The sequence below is a fragment of the Cydia pomonella genome, chromosome 5, assembly GCF_033807575.1.
Source record: "Cydia pomonella isolate Wapato2018A chromosome 5, ilCydPomo1, whole genome shotgun sequence".
Taxonomy (NCBI): domain Eukaryota; kingdom Metazoa; phylum Arthropoda; class Insecta; order Lepidoptera; family Tortricidae; genus Cydia; species Cydia pomonella.
In genome coordinates, this window is record NC_084707.1 from 23,935,484 (window position 1) to 23,954,585 (window position 19,102).

Sequence of the window (19,102 nt, forward strand, 5' to 3'; positions counted from 1 at the left end):
CTAACATACAAAAACATATTATGCACGTATTTCAAGTAAGTCTTTTTCCTCGTTTGATACGGTTAAAGAGTATTGATATCGTTCTGTGCACCTAGTGTAAATTTAGTCGATAGCGAAACGTGACGTACGCGTTTGCGTTAAGTGTCATTTTGTATGGGTTTTTGAACAGCGCGCCAAGCGGGACGTTTTGGAAAGTCAAAAATCTCATACAAAATGACACTTAACGCAAACGCGTACGTAACGTTTCGCTGTCGAAAATATTTACACTAGGGGTACTGGAAAGTTAGCGTGTCACAGACGTCAGTCGGTATCAAAGTTTGACACTTGACATTTCTTGAGATAAGAAGTCGCGACATCTATTAAATGTAATAAGTACTAGGTAGGTAGAATTAATACTTTAAACTTATTCTTTATGATACAGGAGGCAAACGAGCAGACGGATCGCCTGATGTTAAGCGATTACCGCCGCCCATGAACACCCGCAACACCAGAGGGATTGCAAGTGCGTTGCCTATTTTTTATTTTTTTTATTTAACACAGTGCAAGCTTACAGTACCCCTAGTGTAAATTTAGTCGATAGCGAAACGTGACGTACGCGTTTGCGTTAAGTCTCATTTTGTATGGGTTTTTGAACAGCGCGCCAAGCGGGACGTTTTGGAAAGTCAAAAATCTCATACAAAATGACACTTAACGCAAACGCGTACGTCACGTTTCGCTGTCGAAAATATTTACACTAGGGGTACTGTACTACACCAATTCGCTTACACACTAGAAAAATAAATGTCAGGAAAATAAAAACATACAAACAGATAACATGTCAAGAAAAATAAAATTTACATAGTCAATTAATTACAATATTTAGCATATATAAAATGTCAAGGAAGATCAAATTTACAAATTCAGCCAATTAATTACAATAATTCAAATTCAAAAAGTGTCTAGCAATATTGCATAGGTACGCTAAACTATTGGCAAATATGTCGGCATCTGCGTACTGAGCGAGCATTGAATGCAGACTCGATAGAGCGCGTGAGGTAGGAGCGTGCCTCGCGTAGCATGTGCGAGCAGAAGGCCGCTGCAACAGGCATGGCCGGCGGCGTGGTGTTACTGCCCCGTCCACATCCTGGGGTATCCTATGCTCTTTTCTTGAATTTATAATGATTATATCGTTCATAATGAATGTAAAATATATTTTAACGTTTGAAACCCATTACAGCGTTCGTAGCCAATGGAAGACTGAGGAAACAGTAATTTGTTTTATAAGCGAAAAATTCCAGACCAGTGGTTTTAAACGGAATCTTGTGCGTTGCGAGGGTTTCAAGGCAGGAGGGTTAAACAAACTTTGCCAACGAGTGAAGCACAATAGTACATTGTGCAACGAGGGGGGTAAGTGCAATTTAGGATCCGAGTTTGCAATATTTTTACCCCCAGAGTTACAATAACACACAATACTTACTTACTTACTTTACGTTACTTTTTCGCGCAAAAAAAATGTTATTTTTTTCTTATCAGAACACTTTACCGGATATAACCTTAAACAGATCACTACCACATATTACATCCTGTGTAAATTACTTATCCCTCGCCAGAATACACACGGCCCGATTCGAAGAATGAGATACGATAACGATAAGTTCTGGTTTAGATAAGTTCTCATTTAGATATCATTTGTACGTCGTATAATTGACAGAAGCAGCTCGATTCGGGCAACTAATGTCACTTTGACGTTAGAAATATCGTAGATATAAATGTCAATTTTGATCAGTGTTGCCAACTCGGATTTTGAAAATATGCTAGACTCATCTCTAAAATATGCCAAAAATAAGCTAGTTTTTTGAAATGTGCTATAAAAAAATGCTAAAATGTCACTTGAAAAAACTTTTGATATATCGTTTAGTTATCGATATTTTAAATAACTTTCCAAGATCTTAAACGTGTCTCAATTATTCTTCGAATCGGGCCGACAGTCACTGAGGACAATATCAGTAAATATCGTACAAAAATCGGATAGACGACATCCTAATCACGTTGTTTATAATAGAGAATCCTGTACCCCTAGTGTAAATAAATTCGATTTCCAAACGTGACGTATACGCGTTTGCGTTTAGTCTAATTTTGTATTGAATTTCGAAAGAGCGCGCCAAGCGGGACGTTTTGGAAACTCAAAATCCTATACAAAATGAGACTTAACGCAAACGCGTTCGTCACGTTATGATGTCGATCAAACTTACACTAGGGGTACTGAATATAACAAGCATACACTTTAGGAACGATTTTTCCTCAAAATACTTTTGTAAAAACAAAAGCATGACCTGTGACATAAAAATGATAACGTAGCAAAAACACACTTTGAATGATTATTTGCTATTATTGCGATCTGAAGCCCTTTACCAATATCGAAAAATCGATAATCGTTATCTGCTTAAGCTCTGGTTTCCTAGGAAAGTAGTGCCGTCTTACAGCGACCGTTTCCATACTAAATGATACGGCTAAATATGTCCATATATGACGGCTTCGCTATTATAGAAAACCAGAGCTTAATCTATCGCTCGAATATGGAAGAGCGATAGAAAGAGAGATAATGTCTTTTTAAGTTTTCGATGTTGGCGGTAGGGCCTCTAGTCTAGTTATTATAGAGGTTATTATGTTAGTTATAGTAGGAGGTTCTTAATTCGGTTGTAATGTTTTATAGGGTTCCGTAGCCAAATAGAAACAAATTAAAACTTATATACTTTAAGGGGCGTTCCATAACATGCAACTAAAAGTGACAAAAAAGTCAGGAAAATAAACATGTGGCACACCATTCGATGCACAGATAAAAAAACGTCTTAACAAGAAATATGGCACGCTCTTAAAAAACGGTATTATCTTGAGTAACTCTTCCTCAAACCAAAAATATATATAAAGAAGAAGCACCAACATTTTCTTTTGAGACTTTTAAGTTTTTAGGCAAGAGCGATTAGTTCTTGGTTTGATGTTTTCAATATACAGTCAAGAGCCAAAGCTATTTTAAAGAAAAAGCACCAAAACTTTGCTTTGAGACTTTGACATAAAATAATATCAATATATTTGATGAAGGGGACAAAAGCGATGGTGGCCTAGCGGTAATAGCGTGTGACTTGCAATCCGGAGGTCGCGGGTTCAAACCTTCAAACCCCGGCTCGTACCAATGAGTTTTTCGGAACTTACGTACGAAGTATCATTTGCTATTCACCGCTTTTCGGTGAAGGACAAAATCGTGAGGAAACCGGGCTAATCCCAATAAGGCCTCTAGTTTACCCTCTGGGTTGAAAGGTCAGATGGCAGTCGCTTTCGTAAAAACTAGTGCCTACGCCAATTCTAGGGATTAGTTGCCAAGCGGACCCCAGGTTCACAAGAGCCGTGGCAAAATGAGAAAGGACAACGCGAGGAAGAAGAAAAAGATGAAGAGGATTTTTGAAAAGTTTAGAACTATAAACATTACATTTTCAACGAATAACGAAAATCATGTTGCTTTAAGAAAATTAATTCGTTATTCAAGACATACTAAACTTGGCGCGAAGAAATTTCAGCTCTAGATATAAATAATATCATTTTTCACATTGAGTGACGTACTCTTGAACCAATGCTTTTTCTTGTTTTTATGGAGAAATATAATTCTCAATCCAATTATGAGTATCTAACCCCAAAAAACAAAATTTCTTAGCACAAGTTCTTTAAGTATTGCACTAAGACACTTAGGTTCAATTAAAAAAAATACAATTCATAAAACAAAACGCAAACGCTCTTGGTGAGAATATTGAGCTTTTTAAAAAAAACTTTTTATAGCTCGGATAGAGAATTGATTTTTTTAGCTTAAATAATAAACTTTCAAATATTTTATATCTTCACGCAAGAATTTTATTGTTTCCTTATATAGGAAACACAAAATCTCTTGACACAAGAGTATTTACTTGGCTGGAGAACTATTTTTTTTCTGTGTGGGTTCTTGAAAATAATACTAAATCACCTTTTGAAAAGTAGTCCACATTTTACTCTCTGGATAATAATTTCGAAAATATTTTGACACAATTTGTTGTATGTCAACCACAGCTATGCCCCTAAGTTTGATTTAATTTCAAATTTTCAATTATTAAAGAGCTAAGAGCTTTTAAAAAAATGTATGAAATATGTGTTTTGCTCCTAATTTTTGCAATAATCAAAAACAAATTTAAAAGTCAAACGTTAGCTACGTCAAATCCAGAATGCTAATATTCCGAGAGGAAAATGAAGACTACGTTTGTATAGAGAAAAGGCCGTCCCCTTTCCCCTTAAGAGCCGCCATCACAGAGCCGCCGAACTCACCTTTTCACAATTGACGTTACGCTCTCATCATGCTGGGATAACATGAAACTTGGCATGAACTTTGAAATAACATATGTCTATGCCTGTAATTAATTTTCGTTGCTAGAAATCGCAACACAAATGGAATAGGTACTTATAGTCATTATAATTTTTGTATGTAAATATTCTACTCTCTTTATTTTCTTTGTTCACGTTTGTGTGGCATCGGCTCTGTGACGGCGACTCCTAAGGTTGCTAAAAACAGTTTTTGTTTATTTATTAAATATTTTTGAAACTAATCGATCCGAAATAAACATTATAAAGACCTAAGAAAGACCTGATAGTGATAGGTTTTAACAATCATTATCATCGTGGTTCTACGACGAAGTCGTGGGCAATCGCTATTTTATTATGCATGTATGAGACACATTGACAATTTCACCACGTCACGTTGCTTTCTGTACTCCTAGTGTAAATAAATTCGATTTCGAAACGTGACGTACGCGTTTGCGTTTAGTCTCATTTTGTATTGGATTTAGAAAGAGCGCGCCAAGCGGGACGTTTTAGAAACTCAAAAACCTATACAAAATGAGACTTAACGCAAACGCGTTCGTCACGTTATGATGTCGATCAAATTTACACTAGGGGTACTTACTGATCAGACATCTGTCGGTCAAGTTATGTTTTAATCTAATGTATAGCGCAGACAAACAAATTATATCCAGCTTGAAATGAATGTAGTATGATACCTTTGGTACGGTGCTTTACGCACACTAGCGTCCCCTCCCCTCCCCCTGATGCAGCTCCTTTTAGCATGAAATATGGTGCACGGTTTTTGTTATTTATTGAGAAAAGTCTTAGAGTTAGGAAAAGTGTCAAGGTACTATCCCCAAAAACTAAAACGGGGGGGTTGCGTTAGGGGGAGGGGATGGGACCACACCGAATGCGTATCATACTACATTTAATTCAAGCTGGCTATAATTTGTTTTTCAAAAAACACAATTTGACCGAATCAATCTCGCACGAAGCGAATGTGTCCTGTTCTGTTGATAAGCTCGCGTATATAAAGAGAAACCAATTACATTCGTTCATACGTTTTCGTCAGTGGCTTGGTTCACGGTCTTAGTGGAATAAAAAAAATTAATAAGAGATTGCTTAAAAAATACCTACCAAAAAATGTTACGATTTATCACACCGTGTCTCATTTTAATCATCGGTAAGTTTATTGTGCCATTTTTGATACCGTTATCTTTCAAACCAAATGTAATTACGCGGGTTCGATTAAATAAATAAATAAATATTATAGGACATTATTACACAAATTGACTAAGTCCCACAGTAAGCTCAATAAGGCTTGTATTGAGGGTAGTTAGACAACGATATATATAATATATAAATATTTATAAATACTTAAATACTTAGAAAACACCCATGACTCGGGAACAAATATCCATGCTCATCACACGAATAAATGCCCTTACCAGGATTTGAACCCGGGACCATCCAGCTTCGTAGGCAGGGCTACCCACTAGGCCAAACCGGTCGGTCGATAAGATAAGATATCATTTATTGCATAATTGTAGGTGTACAGGTTATAATAGATATTTTGGTAGTATCGCTATAATTTGCCTGTCAGGCGTACAATATCATTTTACTTAAATCTAGATGAACTATTTACAATGTTTGTATTTGCCATATTTTTCCTTTTCAGCTATGTTTGACAAAAAAAGGAAACATAAGGCAAGTGCTTATCATATTACTAAGCTGTAGAGAAATCTATATTGAAATAGTTATTTGTACAACAAGAGAGCAAAGTTTGATATTTCTTCGAGTGCTTGTTTTGAGTCCCGTGCAAGCGAAAGATTCTATAATTTAGAATCTTGAGCGTAGTAAGGGACTCAAAAGCGCATGAGATGTAAATAACTTTGATCTCGTGTAGTACACAAAATTTTTCACGTCAGTCAGCCATCAAAAAATACAACCTGAAAAAATGTAATCCAGACGGACGTATCACTATTTCACTCATGTTTTCTGAAGGTATTCTAACAATTAACTTTAATTACCGCAATAAAACAAAACGAAAAAAAATTCAATAAAATAATACGAAAATAATGAATTAACGAACAACAATTGACAGTTCAATCGACAACTTTTTTTTTGTAAAAAAAAAACTGTAAGATCCGGTCCGAATTGCGGATACTACTATTTGTCAACTATAGTAGAGATCGTTAAAAGTAGTTAAGTAGAATTATTTACTGCGTAACAATTGCGTAAATTTGTATAATTTCATTGTTTTGATTGTAGAATAAAATACGTAAAGTGTGGTGTTTTTATTAAATTTAAAACTTTTATTTCATTAATTAATTATTACGAATGAAGACTCGTAGGGTGTTTTGGAACGATGCGGTCTGACTTATTTCGGGGGTCTATTATAAACCGTCAATATACCGTTGAATTACGTATGCACTTTTTTTGTCTCTTTCTTTTTGCTAAGGACGTGAAAGGGATAAAGACAATAGAATCCAAATATTTCGATCTTGTATTAGGCCCCACACCTTGAAATGACATTCGAATCTAAAGGTCACTTGAATGTTATCATTATCACTGGTTCGAGCTGCTGACGTGAAAAAGTCATTTACATTGTATGGCATTTTCTTTTTCAGTACTTGTATTATAGATTTTTTAAACGCGTTTACATCCTGATCTTTAATTGAGTCAGGTAATTTATTAAATAATTTAGCAGCCATTACATATAAGCTTTTATTATAATAGGCGGTTTTTACAGGAATTTTTGGGAGTATCTCATACTTATTTTGATTATTTCGGGGCAAGTTTTTTTCTATTTCATGCTTATATAGCAATGAATATCGTAATACTAATGCACAATAGTTAAACGTTTTCATCACATTTGCTCGAAAAAGATCTTATTTCATTCAGGTGTACTGAAAGACAAAGGTCTGTATTGTGCCCGCGGGAGTTATGAATTGTGAAAAAAGTTCCTTTTTATTGTATTATGTCACTTATTCATACAAACCAAGTATCATAAATGTGTTTTACTTTTAAAATACTGATGTTTATAATTTAATATTATTGTTTATGTTTCAAATTATTTAATTGGATTAATATAACAGCCGTTTAAAATATTTTTACATGATTTTCAATCGTTGCTGAATGCCGACTAGGTCCGTGCCTTCGATGCCTTACCTGTCAAGAATATTGCAAACTCGGGTCTAGTCGGGTTACCACCCTCGTGTGCAAAATTTCACTTACCTCCTTCGTTGTACAATTTACTACTGTTTTACAAGGGGGCAAAGTTGTTATTTAACCACTTGTGCTAATATTGATACCCGAGCAAGCAAAAGATTCCAAAATTAAACCACGAGCGTAGCAAGTGGTTCAAGAAGTGGAATCTTGAATGTTGCGAGGGTTTAAAGGCACGAAGATCAAACAAACTTAACCACCGAGTGAAACATAAATTTCGGGACAACGGTAGAAAGATGATGATTTAGCGAGACATTAAAAGTACCTATCTCAGGAGCCATTTAATTACCAATGACTGTCACGTTTCAGAAAAAGACTATCATAACTTTACAGGAGCACACTGTGAAGCTAATAATGCCAGTTCTGGCTACGTCTATAGCCAAGAAGCTGGCGTGTGGCTGCGCCTGCACTTGGAGACTGCCACCTGGTACGAAGCAGGAATGCGATGTACCTTAGAAGGTAAGCAGGGTACCTTCATGTTATCATGTGCCAGTTGGTATAGTAGCATAACTGTAAGGACTTCGTGTACTGCTCCTTCATCATCATCAGCATCATCATTTCATCCTCTGACGCCCACTGTTTAGCAAAGGCGTCTCTTCATGTACGCCCCTTATTCACCCAGAACCAAATTCTGAGATGATCTCAAGTGCCTCGCGATCTTGCAAATGTCGTCCACCTAACAAGCTAACGGACGTCAAGCCCTTCCTACATTCAACCATCACTTGTCAGGCAGCATTTTTCGTCAACTTTATATAACACTGCATACTAGCAACGACGAACAGCACAGTCCAGCTGCAAAAATGCGTGGCCACTTTTTGAACGCATTCCATTCATAATATGTCCATGTAATTTTGCAGCACGGTGTACGGAACTCAACAGTGAGGGGGGTTAGGGTCGGTAACGCGCGTGTAACTCCTCTGGGGTTGCAGGCGTACATAGGCTACGGAGACTGCTTACCATCCGGCGGGCGGCAGGCGGTATGCTTGTTTGCCACCGACGTAGTATAAAAAAACACGATGTACACATATACTCCTGGTTCTGAGCTTTTCTTCATGAGCTTTTTTCTCCTTCCTCAAGTACAGCAACATTATCAAAATCGTGTTGAAATGAAAAAAAAATGTTTCTTACACTTTCAGCCTAGTCTGATTAAACGAGTTTTGCAGGTGGGATCCTGGCTTCTCCGACGACCAGCGCCATAGCCCAAAAGATGGCTTCCATGATGGCCGAGCAAGACGAGCAGTTGGTGCACTCAGTGTTTACCGGAATAAACTCCATTTTAGTAAAGGGAAACTATACTTCCCTTGATGGTAAGTCAGGATTTAGGACTATTATTGATTATTGAACTATATCATTCAACAGACGTGCATCCAAGAACGTAAGGACGAGTGACAAGCATTTGCCATGAAAAATATCACTCGGAAACTAGACTATATTTGCGAGGATAAAGTCGAAGCAAAATATTAAAAGGTTAAACTTGGCTCAATAGGAATAAACCGGTCAAATACGAGTTCGTTTTACTCACGCACCGAGCGTTCCGTACAATCCTGAATTATCTCGTGTAACTAACTATAAAGGCAAAAGACTTTATCAGAAGTAGGTACCTATACTAAGCATAATCAAGTATAATTGTGTACAGCGCCATCTATCGATCAATTTTCAAACTAATTTGCGCGATGTAATGTACGTATGCTGGATTTTTGAGGACAATTCTCTAGCATGTAAACCGATTTAAAAAAATAGTTTATTTGAAAAAAGGTGTTATTATTGTAATCTTGTAGAAATTTCAAGTGTTATAAACACATAATGGTGGTTAAATTAGTATTTTTTCTTTAATTTCCCTTTATAATTATTTTTTTTTCATTTTAAAATATTTGGAGTGTACATATCCTATATCCTACTCTCGATATTCTACTTGACCTAGCCTAGCCCTATCCTTCTAGATTTGCCCCCTGTTCATATTGGGCATTTTCCATAGGTACCTAATAAAAAATAATAATTAAAAAATACTTTTAATGTGTCAGGGTTTGCGTTGTTCATAATTATTCCAAATTTCAAATCAATACTTTAAGTAGATCTCGAGATATTTAGTGATGTGACAGACGGACAAACAGACGGACGTTTTTGGTACGGAACCCTAAAAAATCACGAAAACATGTCTAAATTTTTTTTTTTTCAATTGTACATCGTCACCCTGCATACCATAGTAGAATAAATTAGCTAGCGATACAGCCTAGGGATGACTAGCAAAACATAAACAGGAGTAGGTAAGGTAAAGGTCCGTAAGTTCGGGATAGTACGTTATTTCGTTAGTTTTTTTTCTACCGAAAATAATAAGCAATTTCAATATTTTTTATTCAAATTATACATAAGAAAAAAAACTGTGTTATTTAATCTCTTTAAAAAACCAAGGACCAATATTTTAGTGCCTAAACTTTAAGTAATACGACGCTCGAAATTGTCAGACGGCCGCGATTGGCCGCGATCAGAGGGCCTACCGCGAACAACGTTCGACGACGTTTGCCTCCCTATCACACTTACGCACGAATTTACAAGTGCGACAGAGAGGCAACATGTCGAACGTGGTTCGCGGTAGGCCCCCTCAGCTGTGTTGTATGCGCGCACTTTTTGTAGCCGTAAGGTGCGCGCTCTAACTTGTTAAGCTTAGAGGAAGGAAAATGTAAACCCATTCGAATAAACGTTTTAAAGAGTGTTTCTGTGGGTTCCTTAGTAATTGATTTGATATGAAAAAAAAATTAATACATGCATAGAAGTACCTAAACATTGCAATAAATCGACTCACGAAATAGCGGTCATTTTATTTTTCGTGTGTCTCCTGTTTCGTGTCACTACCGAATCAAGGATTTTCTAGGTATATTTTGATGGCTTGTGTGTTAATATAACAACGAAGGTAATTCAAATACGATTTTCATGAAGTTTCGTATGAGCGAAATTCGGTATATGTTTTTTTTTACTAGAATTCTCATAAAACGAGTTTGAATTTGACCCGAGTTTAAACTTTTAAGGTAAATTCGCACAGTAAAGACTAGCACAATTTTGTTTATAATTCAATTTGTTTTATTTAACTTTTGTTTAAGTTTATTATAACGTATAAGATAGTTATAATAAACTTAAACAAAAATTACATATCAATTTACGTACTTTCAATATGTTCGACTAAATTAAGTGCAGGAGTTTAAAAAAAGCGGCCAAGTGCGAGTCGGACTCGCGCATGAAGGGTTCCGTACCATTTATGACGTATTAAAAAAAACTACTTATTAGATCTGGTTCAAACCAATTTTCGTTGAAAGTTTGCATGCTAATGTATAGCATATATATTTTTTAGATTTTTCATTCTGTTATTTTAGAAGTTACAGGGGGGGGGGGGACACATTTTTTTTCACTTTGGAAGTAAAAATCCTATTTATTAAGATTTTCACACAAAAATAGAAAAAAAACAATAAATTTTGGGGGTTCCCCATACTTAGAACTGAAACTCAAAAAATCTTTTTTCATCAAACCCATACGTGTGGGGTATCTATGGATAGGTCTTCAAAAATGATATTGAGGTTTCTAATATCATTTTTTTCTAAACTGAATAGTTTGCGCGAGAGACACTTCCAAAGTGGTAAAAAGTGTGTCCCCCCCCCCGTAACTTCTAAAATAACAGAATGAAAAATCTAAAAAAAATATATGATATACATTGCCATGTAAACTTCCACCGAAAATTGGTTTGAACGAGATCTAGTAAGTAGTTTTTTTTTAAAACGTCATGAAATTAAAAAAAAATTTTTTTTTTCATCATACCCATACGTGTGGGGTATCTATGGATAGGTCTTCAAAATGATATTAAGGTTTCTAATATCATTTTTTTCTAAACTGAATAGTTTGCGCGAGAGAACCTTCCAAAGTGAAAAAAAGTGTGTCCCCCCCCCCTGTAACTTCTAAAATAACAAAATGAAAAATCTAAAAAAAATATATGATATACATTGCCACGTAAACTTCCACCGAAAATTGGTTTGAACGAGATCTAGTAAGTAGTTTTTTTTTAAAACGTCATGAAATTAAAAAAAATTTTTTTTTTCATCATACCCATACGTGTGGGGTATCTATGGATAGGTCTTTAAAAATGATATTAAGGTTTCTAATATCATTTTTTTCTAAACTGAATAGTTTGCGCGAGAGAACCTTCCAAAGTGAAAAAAAGTGTGTCCCCCCCCCTGTAACTTCTAAAATAACAAAATGAAAAATCTAAAATAAATATATGATATACATTACCATGCAAACTTCCACCGAAAATTGGTTTGAACGAGATCTAGTGAGTAGTTTTTTTTTAATACGTCATAAAATTAAAAAAAAAAAAAATCATCAAACATATACGTGTGGGGTATCTATGGATAGGTCTTCAAAAATGATATTTAGGTTCCTAATATCATTTTTTTCTAAACTGAATAGTTTGCGCGAGAGACACTTCCAAAGTGGTAAAATGTGTGTCCAAAGTGGTAAAATGTTGAACAAGATCTAATAAGAAGATTTTTTTTTAATACGTCTTAAATTGTACGGAACCCTTCATGCGCGAGTCCGACTCGCACTTGGCCGCTTTTTTGCCATTTGGCTACGGAACCCTGAAAATCAGTAACACGAGGTGAGGTACTGCTTTTTTGTTACTTTTCCCCTAATTCGTGACATATAAATCTATAGATAGATAATAAATAAACAGATACAACTTACGCAATGAACTTAAAATCAGTACATTTCTGATCATTAAGCTGGTAGGAATCTTAACTTGTTGAGATTTTAGATAAATATTGTTTCTTTTTATTGTTCAGGGTCATGCAAGGAACAAAATTCCGTACAAATCATATAGAAACTAAATTCAAGCATTTAAAAAGTAAAAAGTTAGAAATTACGGCTTACAATGCTTGCAAAGTTGTTTTCATTCTTTTTTTTGTTTTGTTCCAATAATTAAGATACTCTGTAACTAGCAAGCTATGGATCAACTTGGTCTGAAATAAATGATTTATTCATTTATTTACTTATTTATTAAGTAGTTTGTAAGTAATGCTGAGTGGCCAAAGTAAGGTACGAGATTGAAAAGCTCGATTATATCACAATTGTATATAACTAAACCTAAATAAATAAACAAAATTAGGATAGTAAGTATCTACTGAAAGATAAGGTCGTTGATGGCTTTTGTTCTATCCTCTGGTTTTGTCCTCTTGACGGCGGCGCGAGACGCGATTGATCAAATTCATTAAAGTTCACAAATGCGTTTCGTAATAAAGTCATTCGTAAAGTCACAGTACGGGGTATGCGATGCTAGTTTGGTTTACAAAGTTCAAATAACACCATTAAGTTTAGAATTATTTTTAAAGGTGGATTTCAATTTAACATATTGTTATTTATTTAGATAAATTCATTAACTTGATTTTACTTACGTAGGTAAACCCGTTTTTGTATGATTATTATCATCAATTACTCTAGCTAGAAAACTTTATCCAGAAACAGGGGACACGAGTTCCCGAACTTAGGAGCTGAGCTGAATTTTATCACGAAATTGGAGCCAAATAAGAGGTTCACGAATAAATTCATATTAAAATAAGTTTTGACTAAACTCTATAGCTTATACATTAAATGACTGCCAAAGAATTAATATAACTTACTCTAAAGCTTTCAAGGTAATATATATATCATGATTAGTTATATTTAAAAAAATATACGAATTCTCAAGAGCCTTACTTAACCTGCCGAAACAGGGGCCCTTTACCTTATACCATCAGACAAATTAATTTAAGGTACTTAAAACCCGAGTGATCGCCAAATCTTTCGTCGCAAGTTTCGCGATATCTTTTGTTCTTTTCTAATTTCGTGGCATTATGTACCCTCTAAATGCTAATAATATAAAGAATGTTTGACCAACTTAGTTAAATCAACAGGAGTGCCGTTGTCCGCTATCCCGGTCCCACTCTGGGACTCGTACGAGGACTGCGTGGTGCTGACGCGCGCGGGCAAGCTGGCCGACGTCAACTGTCAGAGCGAGCTGCCATACTTCTGCCGCAAGGATAACGCCCAAAAGTGTGGGATCCAGGCCAAGGGTACTGATTCCCTATATTGAATGATATCTTCTTTACAACTCCTACAGCTAATTTACATTTCACTCTGTTTACCAACTGGTTGATTTTTATGCCAATTTATGATCTTTAAAAAGTAGGTACTTACATTTACGCTCCCACTTGATTGTAATAGGCCGCTTGATATAAGGTGCTGTATTATTATTGGACCTAAAAACCCCGGTAGTAAAAACCCGGGCTATTTTTACGGATATTCATAATAGTACATTATTGAAGAGGCTAGAAAATGACTAATTGATGCCCGAGTTAGTATGATACGAGTCCATCTAGTGCACTTTCGGCCGAGTCATTACAAAGTCGGGGAAATTCATTTGGAGCATTACAGGATTCGTGGACGTCTCCTGAACTGGATTCAAGACTTCCCAAGTGTAAGAAAAATGAAAATCCGAGTCCGAACCTATTGAGGTTCTTAGTGGTGTCCCTCAAGGATCTGTCCTCGGCCCAATCCTTTTTGAAATTTTTGTCACTGATCTTGTCCGTTGTTAAATCTAGACTGTCACTTTTCGCTGATGACACGAAAATAATAGGAAATCCTCTCATCTCGCATAAAATCATACAGGAAGACCTAGATCGAGTTAGAGGGTGGACAGGCTCATATCACTTAATTCAAATAAATATACCATCCTTCATATTGGGTCCACAAACCCTCAGCTTCCGCATACCATGAATATGCAAGTCCTAGAAGTAGTGAACTCACAAAGAGACCTCGGAATCACTATAAAAAAGACCCAATTAACTCACTAGTATACTTTATACGAAATACCTTTAAAACAATTGATAAAGCACTGTTCCTAAAACTATCTTACGATCGAGATCTTACAATATAACTATAAAATTATTTGTATAAACGAATAATTCAAGTAAAAAAAGTCAATATTTATACCCTACAGAAATTAAAGCGACTCCAAGGTTGATTGTTTTGAATTTTGAATTAGGAAAGGTAATAATATGAAAACTAGTCTTTCACAAAACGATAATAAAAATAATTATGTTATGTTTTTCTGTTTTGCATTTTTTTTCTTTTCTGTGATAGTGCTTACGAATAAACTACTATTCTGTTTTATTCTAAAATTAATGATTTTAGGGTACGTGTGGGAGCCTCGCACCGATAGTTACTACAAGTTCCACCGCATCGCGAGGACCTGGGATGCCGCCAACAGCGTGTGCCAAGCCGAGGGTGGACATCTGGTCATAATCAACAGCAACACTGAATCTACGGTGCTCAAACAGATTTTTGCGAAGAACCCTGAGAATACGATCACTGGGACAGAGTTTGTTATTGAAAAAAACTATGCCCATGTTGGTTTTAAGCGGAACGGCGACAAATTTGTCACTATTAATGGTCAGGATAATATTTTATTTCAAACTTTAAAACAATTTAATTATATCATTTTTCAATTTATTTAAATTACTTTAATTTTATATAATTATTCTATTTTTAATACAATACAAAACCTCTTTATTGTGTAAATTCATTTTGAGGTTGTGCTATCCTCATAATACATTTATAAGGAAACACACATACCTGATATATACAGGCAAAGGTAAACAACACATTATGAAATTGAATTCATTCATAAAGTGGTCATGCAGCTGGATCTTGATAATGTTTTTCTCAAAACAATGCATAAATATACGTCTTTGTAAATGTTTTATAATAGTACATTACGATACAAGTGCGAAAAATAGGAAATTCGAAACGAGTGGCGATAAATTAAAACACGACCGAAGGGAGTGTTTTAAATCGACACGAGTTGCGAATTACCTATTCGCACATGTATCGTACAACGTTTTACAGTACATATGGCCCTTTAAATGTTCGACACAGTAACATAATATGCTACTTCTCGCACTAGTGCTATAAAGTAGCCCCATATGTACTGTAAAATTATATTTCCTGTTTTGAAAAAATAAATGAATAAGTACTACTTAAAATTTCAGGTAAATCGCTTCGTGAAGCTGGATTTGAGAAGTGGTCTCCCGGCGAGCCGAACAACCCGGACGTAGAAAAATGCGGATCCATTTATAAAAACGGACTGCTCAATGACATTGACTGCACGAAAAAATTCGCCTTCATCTGTGAATTTACAGTTTAAATATTTGGACGTAGTTGTGAACAAACGTTTCAACGCACAAGCCGCTCGAAATTGCGATGACACAACCACTGGACCTTTTCCAACATAAAATAAAATAAACAAAATTAAAATAGCCTTTATTCTACCATAATTAGGGCCTGTTTCACAATATCCAAGTATAGTATTGAATAGCTAATTAACAAATAAATTAACTGCCAGATAAAACTTCCTTCAAAACTTAGCACTTTATCAGTAAAGCTTATTTAAAGATTGTGAAACGCCAACGATGACTTTATTCGTCAGATAAGTGGCAAGTAGCGTATTCACGACTTTACTTGGATATTGTAGAACAGGCTCTTAGATTTTTTGCATTTCCTTTGTATTCATAATGATAGTTTTTAACTACACGTCCAATTGATATTTTTTTTTATTGAATAATCCTTGTACCTTGTTAAGGAATTTATGTATTTCACTTTTGCTTAAAAAAATATATTTTTCTACTCGTCAACTGTAATGGTCGAATTAAGATTTCGTATACCAAACTGTAATAGAGTCCATTCATGTACGGGCTCCCAACTCAACTATAATATTCATTTCAAAACGGTTTAGTTAACTATAATGAAATTGACCAATCACAGCTCGCCGCGGTCAAGAGGACGAAACAAAACCATAGCTCGAATTAATTAATTATTTTAGGTTGTATAGTAGAAACAATTGCTTCATAAGTCAGAAACGCAAATGTGACACCCTTAATATAGCAACATCCATAGACTTCGAAAACCGCTTACCGTTGCTTGTTAGTCTCCAAAGGCTATGGTTAAAAATATCTACCCGTTATTACTTTAATAAACAAGTTGTCATCTGAGCTCGGCGTTTGATTTACTACATGGTGATAGCGGTGGAATTTTTTTTTTTTTTGTAATAGGTTATTGGTGGTGGTAATTGTGAAGGTGTTTGTGCTAAAGTGTGATTCAAATGGAACTCGCGAGACCGCCTCCCGAGCTCAACACTGACGGGAGCCGCGTCAGTCGGGTTGACGCGTCGAGGAGGTCAATGCATCAAACATTCGAGTTCAACAAAGAGAATGATCGCGATGGTATAAAAATGGTATGGATGGTAAGCGTGCTCCACCATAGACCACATCATCACTTACCATCAGGTGTGATCATGGTCAAACGCCTGCCTTATACTCCATAAAAAAAAATCCTCCAAGAAAAGTTCAACGGAGATACAAGTTTTTTACTTGCAGCCAAGAAGATGGAGAAATTATAAGCCAATACGTAACGGCACCTAGGTTATTAACAAAAAAATCAGACAAGTGCGAGTCGGACTCGCCTACCGAGAGTTTCGTACTTATTTAATATTTGTTGTTATAGCGGCAACAGAAATACATCATCTGTGAAAATTTCAACTGTCTATAGCTATCACGGTTCATGGGATACAGCCTGGTGACAGACGAACGGACGGACGGACGGACGAACGGACAGCGGAGTCTTAGTACCCACCGCACCCTTTGGGTACGGAACCCTAAAAACTGTGCATTCTCCTCATTGCAACAGAGATGCTTGCGATTGTGTTCGCGTGTGAGAAGTACTATCAGTATATTTTTGGTCAAAAGAATGTTATTGTAGAAACTGCCCATAAACTATTAGAAATAATTTTCAAAAAAGCATTGGACACTGTTCGACAATTCGGGGCTCGTCAATGAATTAGACGGTTCACAGTAGATATAAGTATAATCAGCTTCCACAAAATTGTATATATAACAGTACAAGGCAGCGCTTGATCGTGCCGTAGATGGATCCGTAATGACATGCAAAAAGTCATATGTACTCCTCCCGCGCGTCCGTCCCCTCTTTCGTCCAGCAGCTAGGTAAGGGTGAGTGTAGACAGACACTATCCCAGTACGCTTATTTACAGAAAATGTTGTTACGTTTGCAGGGTTATGACTTAAAAGTTAACTATAAACCTGGTAAATATATGTATATATCCGATACCTTATCGCGCGCGCCTCTCCCAGATTTGTATGATGACTCAATAAGAAGATGTGTTGTGTACCAAGTGAATCAATTCCTGGACAGTATACCTACAGATGTCACGATCTAAACTTAAACTCATAAAGGAGTAAACTCAAAAAGATGACACCTTGTGTCAGTTAAAAGAATATATAAATAAGGGTTGGCCACATAACAATAGTGATGTTATTGAAAAATAGAAATGATAATGGTCATATAAAAACGAGTTACAAATGATTACAGACATCATTTTTTTAAACAACCTTGTTCTTATCCCTGCCACGTTAAGAGAACAAATGTTAAAAATCATTCGTGACGGTCATCAGGGCATTGACCGCTGCAAGAGCCGTGCGCGGGAGGTATCGTCCTGGCCAGGCATCACACACGACATTGAGTTGTATGTGCGGCGCTGTGAGGCCTGCCAAGAGTGCCAGAATGCTCCCGCTAAGGAACCTATTCCAAAATTGCCGTGGTGTAAAGTAAGAATGGATATATTTGAGTAAGTATAGAAAGCAATACTTTCTAATTATGGTTGATTATTTTTTGGGATATATTGAGGTGGCTCAGTTGAAAAATATGACACATCGTTATCTGTAATAATGTTATGAAAGAGAATTCTGCTACTGGATACCGCATAATAATAATTAAGCCATTTATTTCCAATAGATTACATTCCACGCTTCGATATATTAATTACATTATAATCATATCATAATAGACTAGTATTTAGATTGCTAGTTTACAATGTATAGTTTTGATTATTTGTATAATTATATAGTTAGCAATATAAATAGCAGTAGCATAAGACATTAATTTATATATATATATTAGATGATAAATTAGTTTATATTAATTAGTAGTATTATAGTATCTAATTATTATCTATTGGGCTGTCCATTTACGGACATAGGCCTCCTCCCTCCTGTTCCACTCGTTCCTATCAGCGGCTACTCGGGTCCAGGTGATGCCCGCCTCGGCGACGATGTCGTCTCGCCAGCGTCGCCGCGGGCGGTACGCGTGCCGCGTGGCGCCGCGCGGGTACCAGTGCAGGATTTTTTCGCTCCATCGTCCGTCACTAGTGCGAGCCGTGTGTCCAGCCCATCGCCATTTTAATCTGCAAGCCATTTCCGCTGCATCTATTATCTTAGTGCGACGGCGGATATCTGTACTGCGTACTCTATCTGTTAGCCTAAGATTTAGCATGCTTCTTTCGGCTGATCTTTGAAACACTAAGTTTTTGCACAAGTTCTTTAGTTAATGGCCAAGTTTGGCATCCATATAATAGGGTGGGCGTTACTACGGAATCCATGACTTTTTTCTT

At 36.1% G+C, this 19,102-nt stretch overlaps 1 protein-coding gene across 1 annotated transcript in view; it reads left to right on the plus strand.

Annotated features, from left to right (window-relative positions):
- The window catches only part of LOC133518244 (uncharacterized), a 30,539-nt gene that overhangs the window by 4,657 nt on the left and 6,780 nt on the right, over positions 1–19,102 (plus strand). Inside the window, exons 2-7 of the mRNA XM_061851876.1 lie at positions 7,873–8,022; positions 8,727–8,900; positions 13,485–13,655; positions 14,776–15,033; positions 15,633–15,770; positions 18,743–18,819. Of these exons, the coding sequence (XP_061707860.1) occupies positions 7,873–8,022; positions 8,727–8,900; positions 13,485–13,655; positions 14,776–15,033; positions 15,633–15,770; positions 18,743–18,819 (968 nt within the window). The remainder of the gene's footprint in view (positions 1–7,872; positions 8,023–8,726; positions 8,901–13,484; positions 13,656–14,775; positions 15,034–15,632; positions 15,771–18,742; positions 18,820–19,102) is intronic.